At 42.7% G+C, this 8,124-nt stretch overlaps 3 protein-coding genes across 3 annotated transcripts; all 3 read right to left on the reverse strand.

The window, feature by feature from the left end:
• Positions 1 to 633: 633 nt before the first annotated feature.
• Positions 634 to 2,482, reverse strand: LOC138895374 (uncharacterized). Its single transcript, XM_070180057.1, has 3 exons — positions 2,218 to 2,482; positions 1,712 to 2,100; positions 634 to 1,098 (listed from the first exon to the last, which is right to left on the reverse strand). Exons 1-3 carry the CDS (start codon positions 2,480 to 2,482, stop codon positions 634 to 636), a joined length of 1,119 nt encoding a protein of 372 aa, XP_070036158.1.
• A 2,057-nt stretch (positions 2,483 to 4,539) lies between these two features.
• On the reverse strand, positions 4,540 to 5,880 carry LOC138895375 (uncharacterized). The gene has a single exon (XM_070180058.1). The coding sequence runs from the start codon at positions 5,878 to 5,880 to the stop codon at positions 4,540 to 4,542; it is 1,341 nt and encodes a 446-aa protein (XP_070036159.1).
• A 45-nt stretch (positions 5,881 to 5,925) lies between these two features.
• LOC138895376 (uncharacterized) lies at positions 5,926 to 6,360 on the reverse strand. The gene has a single exon (XM_070180059.1). It carries the CDS (start codon positions 6,358 to 6,360, stop codon positions 5,926 to 5,928), a length of 435 nt encoding a protein of 144 aa, XP_070036160.1.
• Positions 6,361 to 8,124: the final 1,764 nt, after the last annotated feature.

Here is an 8,124-nt window from a genome sequence, read left to right on the forward strand (position 1 = left end):
TTGACATAATGAGGTCTGACAAACTAGAAATCTTGCCCTAGTTTCTGACCATAGAGGGGAAGGAGGATTTTATTATGATGTGACCAAACCCACAAGGCTGCCTACGTATCCCCTCTTAAACGGGAATCAGATCAAGCTTAGTTCAGGTTATATTAAATAGAAAGTGCAAACATAGTCTTAAACATAATATCTCTTGACTGCGTCCGAATTGATAGGTTTTGGCCAGATCTCTCCATCCATTTCTGTATGTATAAGCGCTCCTCCTGTTAGTACTCGGTGAACCATGTACGGGACTTGCTAGTTGGGTGAGAATTTCCCCTTTGCTTCATCCTGATGTGGAAAGAATCGCTTCAACACCGATTACCCCGGTGTGAATTGCCTTGATGTGACCTTTTTATTAAAAGCCATTGCCATTCTATTCTTAGAGTTGACAGTGACACACTCCGTTCATTCTTTTACCATCAATGAGAGCTAGTTGTTCGTACGGCTCCATACCCATTTTGCGTCACTTAGCTCGACTTCTTGTATAATTCTTAAGGAAGGGATCTCTACTCCGGCAGGGATAACAACTTCGATACCATAGACCAGTAGATAAGTAGTGGCCCCAGTTGATGTAGAGACTGTGGTGCGGTATCAGAGCAAAGAAAATGGTAGCTTTTCGTGCCATTGCCTGTAGTTGTCCACCATTTTCCTTAATATCTTCTTGATGTTCTTGTTGGCGGCTTCTACGACTCCATTCATTTGCGGACTGTATGCTGTAGAATTTTGATGCTTGATCCTGAATGTCTCACACATAGCTTTCATCAGGTCACTGTTAATATTGACAACATTGTCAGTAATGATTGACTCAGGCACTCCGAATCGACAAACAATGCAATCCCGGACAAAATCTGCCATGACCTTCTTAGTCACAGTCTTATAGGACACGACTTCAACCCATTTTGTGAAGTAGTCTATGGACACCAAAATGAACCTATGTCCATTTGAAGCAGCGGGTTCAATTGGTCTGATGATATCCATGCCCCAAGCAGAGAAAGTCCATGGTGAACTTGTTGCATTGAGTTCGTTGGGCGGTACTTGTATCATATCAGCATGTATCTGGCATTGGTAACACTTTTGAACATATTTGATACAGTCTTGTTTCCATAGTCATCCAGAATTACTCTACTCTTAATATCTCCTTGGCCAAAACGAAACCGTTCATGTGAGGTCCGCAAGTTCCGGCATGTATTTCTTCGAGCAATCTAGATGCTTCATTGGCATCAACTCATCGCAGTAATCCCAAATTAGTAGTCCTTCTATACAAAGTTCCCCCGCTTTAAAAGAAATGGCTGGCCAATCTTCGAAGTGTATGCTTCTGAGTGTGTGTAGCATTCTCTGGGTATTCTCCCTTTTCCAAGTATTCCTTGATGTCGTGGAACCATAGATTTCCTTCGAACTCTTCTTCAACATGAGCAAAATAGGTTGGCTGCTTACGAATTCCTATTAGGATAGGGTCGATGAAATTTTTGTCTGGATGTTGTGTCATGGAAGATAAGGTAGTTAATGCATCTGCGAACTCGTTCTGAATCCTTGGAACATGTTTGAATTCTATCTTCGCGAACCTCTTGATCAACTCTTATACACAATGCAAGTATGGCAATATTTTAGTGTTCTTAGTAGCCCATTCTCTTAGTACCTCGTGTACCAATAGATCAGAATCTCTGATTACCAGTAACTCCTGAACGTTTATGTCAATGGTCAACCTGAGTCCCAAGATACAGGCCTTGTATTCTGCCATATTGTTGGTGCATGGGAACCTGCGTTTTGAGGATATCGGGTAATGTTGATCGGTTTCTAATACTAAGACAACTCCAATAACCACTCCCTTGAAGCTTGCTGCTCCGTCGAAGAACATCTTCCACCCATCGTATGCTTCGGTAATATCTTCATCTACAAACGACACCTCCTCGTCGGGAAAATACGTCTTTAATGGTTCGTATTCTCCGTCTACGGGATTCTCCGCCAAGTGATCGGCCAATGCTTGCCCCTTGACTGCCTTCTGAGTTACATAGATGATGTCGAACTGATTAAGCAATATCTGCCACTTTGCTAACTTACCTATAGGCATAGGTTTCTGAAAAATGTATTATAGTGGATCCATCCCTGATATGAGATATTTAGTGTACACACATAAATAATGTCTCAACTTTTGGGATATCCATGTCAGAGCACAACAGGTGCACTCTAACAAAGAGTAACGGGCCTCGTAATGCATGAACTTTTTGCTCAGATAATATATCGCTTGCTCTTTCCTCCCTGTTTCGTCATGTTGTTCTAGAATGCAGCCAAAGGCTCCATCCAACATGGACAGATAAAGCAGCAGAGGTCTTCTTGGTTCTGGCAGGATTAACACGGGTGGTTTAGATAAATACTCTTTGATTTTGTCGAAGGCTCTCTGGCATTCTTCAGTACAACTTGTTGCAGCATCTTTCTTTAGCATATTGAAGATCGACTCACATATCACCGTTGATTGTGCTATAAAATGACTGATATAAATGAGGCATCCTAGAAAACTCATCACATCCTTCTTATTCTTTGGCGGTGGCAAGTCCTGGATAGCTTTGATTTTTGGCGGGTCTAACACAATACCTCAGCGGCTGACGATGAAACCTAGCAACTTTCCAGTAGGGACTCCGAAGGCACATTTTGCGGGGTTCAACTTCAAATTGTATTTTCGAAGTTGGTCGAAAAACTTCTTCAGGTCTGCTGTGTGATCTAAGATCCTTTTGGATTTGATGATAATATCATCCACATACACCTCTATTTCCTTGTGTTTCATATCGTGGAAGATAGTTGTCATGGCCCTCATATAGGTGGCCCTAGATTCTTCAAACCAAACGACATCATTTTTTAACAATATATCCCCCATGATTTGATAAAGGCTATATTTTCGGCATCATCTTTGTCCATCCAAATCTGATGATATCCCTCGAAGCAATCCACAAAAGATTGGAGCTCATGCTTGGCGCAGTTATCGATCAGTATGTGTATGTTAGGAAATGAGAAATCATCCTTGGGACTTGCTCTGTTTAGATCTCGGTAATCGACACATACTCTAACTTTCCCATCTTTCTTTGGAACTGGCACAATGTTGGCTAACCAGGTCGGGTATTCGACCACTCGAAGAACCTTGGCTTTGATTTACTTGGTAACCTCCTCTTTTATCTTCAGACTTATATCTGGCTTGAACTTTCTGAGCTTCTGCTTTACCGGTGGACACATGGGATTGGTAGGTAGCTTGTGAGCTATTATGGATGTGCTCAACCCAGTCATATCGTCGTAGGACCATGCGAAAATGTCCTCATATTCCCTTAGGAACCTGATATACTCTTTCTTTTCTGACGGTGATAGATGAATGCTTATACGAGTTTCCTTGACTGTTTCAGAATCCCCTAAGTTAACGACCTCAGTTTCCTTCAAATTAGACTTTGATTTGTCTTCAAAGTTCTCTACTTCTTTGATAATTTCCTAAGGTATTATATTATCTTCCAGATCTTACGAATCACTGTCCTTATGTTGCGTTGTCTCATTACATGTCACAGTCGTAGGTTCATCAGGATATGTAATAATTATGCTAAAAAGAATATAGAAATATTATAATATGCGAGCCCGGGATGGTGCGACGGTCCAGTTCTTGAGAATAACCCCTTCTCCCATAGTCTGAATGGTAAGGTCTTCCTCCTCCTCCCCCTCCTCCTTAACAATTGCACTGTAGTCCATGCCTTCTTCATCCAAAAATAGCTTCCTTATACCGGCCAAAATCTCATCTTCTTCGGATCCCCACATCATGTTAGCTTGGTGAAATGTCTGGTGCAAAGGTGGTATGGGTTGTTCCAGTGGATAGTAATTAGCGCGCTATGGTGGTATCCAATCCTGATACTCTTGCATGGTATATTCATATCCGAGTCCAAAGGTCATGTCATGATACTATGGTTGTACGGGTTTAGTGATCCCCTAAAGCTTTTTGCCAAGATCCTTGTCTGGTTCATATCCTATCCACAGCAATATGCTTTCTATTTTCTTGCTCCACCATCGATCATTTTCAATTGTGTTCACCCGCTCAATGCGGTGATATATTTATCCGCCCAACTTCTTCCTATTTTTGATGACTGGGACAGTCTGGCTGGTGTAGATAGGGTTGCTTCTATCTCCATGAATGATCACCTCATGATGATTTCACTCAAACTTCACAACCCGGTGCAGAGTGAAAGCCACTGCCCCAGCTGCGTGTATCCATGGTTGTCCCAACGATAGGTTGTAAGTAGCAGATATATCTAGCACTTGGAACGCAACATAAAACCAAGTCGGACCCATCTATAGATCAAGGTTGATTTCCCCGATAGTGGCTCTCTAGGATCCGTCGAAAGCCTTCACATTCATGCTTCCCATTCGTATCTTGTGCATGCCCTTACCTAATATTTTTAGAGTGGTCAGTGGGCGTATGTTCAGGGTTGAGCCTCCATCTATCAGGACCCTGGCAATGAACTTGTCCTCAAATTACACTGTGATGTGCAATACCTTGTTGTGACTCAACCCTTCTGGCGGTAACTCATCTTCATGGAAAGTAATTTTATGACTCTCCAGTACCTGTCCGACCATGTTAGCCATCTCTCCACTAGTGATGCCAGCGGGCACATAAGCTTCACTTAACACTTTCATCAAGGTATTCTTGTGTGTGTCTGAGTTTTGCAATAGTGATAAGATGGATATCTGAGCGGGAGTCTTGTTCAGGTGGTCAACAACGGAGTATTCCCTTGCTTGTATCTTCCTCCAAATATCGTCAGAGCGAGTCTGAACAACAAGCGGCTTAGGTGCAGCTTCTTTGCTCACTCCTCCTAAATTCTCAAGTGTGTAAACTCTGCCAGTTCTAGTCATACCTTGTGCGACACCTATTTCTTCCATTTTGGCTTTTTCCTTTCTTCTTGCTTCCGCAACATAATCCCAAGGGACGACATCAGGCTGGTAAGATGGTGTGCGAGTTACCATTACAGTGAACGGTGTAGCTACCTCAACCTCAAATGGTGCCTGGGTTTGTACTATGACTGGCGTGAGGGTGACCAGAGATGTTTTGGGAGTGTCTATTTCTCGAATGAGTCCGATGGACCTTTCCTGATCCCATTCCTTATCAGTTTCTATTATGTTCACCCCCTCACCCATGTGATCCAGGAGAGGGTTATTGCGGACATTTGGTGTAACTTCCTTTGCTTGTATAACCTTAGTGCCGATCAATGTCTGAATCTTGTCTTTCAACGTGTGACACTCTTCAATGGTATGACCCTTCATACCTGAATGATAGGCACATGTTTTGTTGGGATTGATCCACTGGGAAGGATTCTCAGCAGCAACAACAGGAATAGGGGTGACGTAACCAGCGGCCTTCAGTCTTTCATACAATTGTGCTATGGGTTCAACAATTGGGGTGTATTGTCTGGGAGTTCTGCGGTCAAAATTTGGATGTGGATTTGGGTGGTTTTGGCGGGCAGGTGAAGGTGAATGGTAATATTCAGGTTGAGTGTTGTAGGTATGGTAAGTGGTGGTATGGTATTTGTATTTTGGGGGTGAGGGTTTATATGTGGGTGGAGGTGTTTGGTATGTGAGGGGAGACTTAGGTCCCTGGGCTACCATCACAACGCCCACTTCTTTCTTTTTTGAGATACCTCCTGATTGCAAGGCTTTATTTGTGTCTTGCAGCGCCTTAAAATTAGTCACCATCCCATTCTTGATTTTTTCTTCTATCCTCTCTCCTACCTTGATGATGCCTGAGAACTTGTGATTCTCGATGACCATCAACCTTTCATAATATTGCGGATCTTGAGCTCTAACAAAGAACTTGTTCATTTGTTCTTCTTCAAGCACTGTCCTTAACTTTGCGGCTTCTGACCTCTAACGAGTAGCATACTCGCAGAATATTTCTGTCAGCTTCTTCTTGAGGTTTTGGATATAGAAAACGTCTGGTGCATTCTCTGTGTTGAACCTGAATCTGTCCATGAAATCTGATGCCATACTTACCCAGTTTGCCAACTTCTTCGGGTTTTGACCGATATACCAAGACATGGCATCTCCTGTAAGACTCCGCATGAACAATTTCATGCGGATTTTTTCGTTCTTACCTACTCCCACAAGCTTGTCGCAATAGGTTCTCAGATGCACCTTCGGATCACCAGTGCCATCAAACATTTCGAACTTGGGAGGTTTGTAACCCTTTGGTAGTTCCACATATGGCTGAATACACAGATCTTCATAATTCAGACCTTCAACGCCTTTCCCACCTTCAATGCTCTGGACTCTCCCTGTAAGTTTCTTGAGTTCCTCTGCCATATTTCGAATGAACAGTTCCTCATAGTTGGTTCAGGTATGTATAGGGTTTGCTTCAGGGTATGAGGTAAGGTTTCCACATATATTGGATTGGTTTGATGAGTTCCTGAAACTTGGGTATATGGGTGGTCGTTGATTGAGTATTGGGGATCGAGAGTAAGTTGGGGTACATTTTGGGCAGTGTGGTAAGTAGTGATTTACGGGTATTGACTTGGATGATGGTGATGTTATTGAGGGGTTTGCACTGGCGGTGGGTTAAGGTTCTGGGGAGGTGCGGGATTATGAAACTGGGGAGGTGCGGGATTATGAAACTGGTGTGGTGCGGGAGGATTTGGAGCTATGGGTGGTGGATTCTGGTTTTGTGTGTTTTGTGGCAGTGTTTGGTTTTGGGTAGTTGGATTTTACTGGTTGATGTCGGAGACATTGAGAGTGAGGGAAAGGTTTACCAGATTTCGGACCTGCTCAAGTTCGCCCTGTAACTCCAAGATTTTCTGCTCTAAATGTAAGACCAATTCATTCTGCCCCGGGGTGCTTCTACCATCTGAAGTTTCAAAATTTTCCGCCACAGTAGCATTATCTTTCCGGATACCACTTAAATTATCCATTTTCCCTTTTTTCTTGCCTTTGCTTTTCGAGTCGCCAGGTGGAGGAGGAGGTGGAGGATCTCTGGATCTAGTGTGATATGCTGATGATGCCAGTATGCACGAACCAACCTTTGGGAGTAGGAATAAATAAAGAAATAAAAACAAAAAGGTAACCAAGTCAGTAAAGTGAAATAAAGAAGTGTTTGCAATATTTAAACATGTTTCGCAAAAGTCATGCAATGATCTGCGTCCTAATTTGGGGACCTCATTGTGCCTAAGGTAGGCTTAAGCGACAAACAAACTTGGAGAAAATTGATGCCAACGTTTGCTTCATTTCATTAGTGCGGAAATAAGCCAAAACAATCTCTTACTAAATCGACAAATAATAAAATCACTAATGGCATTAAGACTTATTACATCGAAATCTAATCTAAGCTAGAAAGAAGTAAAGAGCATCATCTACTTGGTCCCTGAAGGACCTTCTTCATGCTTGGCTCTCTTGACAGTATTAATCATGTTTCCCAGATCGCGCATGTCTAACAATAAGTAAGCCTTTGCCAGCTTTCCTCCTTCATCATCGTTCATGCCTTGACAATCCCAAATTCTCTTTCTCATCTTCCCTTCTATCTCCATTATCACTTGCTCCAAGTATTCTAACCTCTCTGTTGACTTAGTTGCAATTTCTTTCCATTCTCTTATCGCCTCTATGTTTACTTTGTGCTGCTCCAGATGCTTAGCTTCAGACTCGAACACCCTTTTGTGTAGCCTCTTGTACTTTACCTGTGCCTCAGCCACTTCATCTATGATCTTATCCTTTAGATTGACTCCTGGTTTGACGTCCCCAGCTACGTCGTCTTCCAGCCATGATTAATAGTAGTACATATGGCCGAAGTGATACCTGTCTGGCTCAATAGTTTCTCCTTCCACAATGATCTTTTGGTTCTAGATGTGTTACGCTTCGAACTTGAATGGGATGACATCTCCCTTGAAATCAGCCTTGTACTGGACCATGTTGGAAACTCGAGGTATGACGTGTTTCCTTCCAGCTTGCCTCATTACCCTTATAGGAGCGTAAGGGTAGATGCCTCATAGCCCGATCAGTTCTAAGTGAGTAGTCCCTTTTGACCTGATGATGAATTCACTACTAGAAAATTATTCAAATATCTAATGCACTTGCTCGTCT

Source organism: Nicotiana tomentosiformis, chromosome 7 (genome assembly GCF_000390325.3).
Source record: "Nicotiana tomentosiformis chromosome 7, ASM39032v3, whole genome shotgun sequence".
NCBI classification, from domain to species: domain Eukaryota; kingdom Viridiplantae; phylum Streptophyta; class Magnoliopsida; order Solanales; family Solanaceae; genus Nicotiana; species Nicotiana tomentosiformis.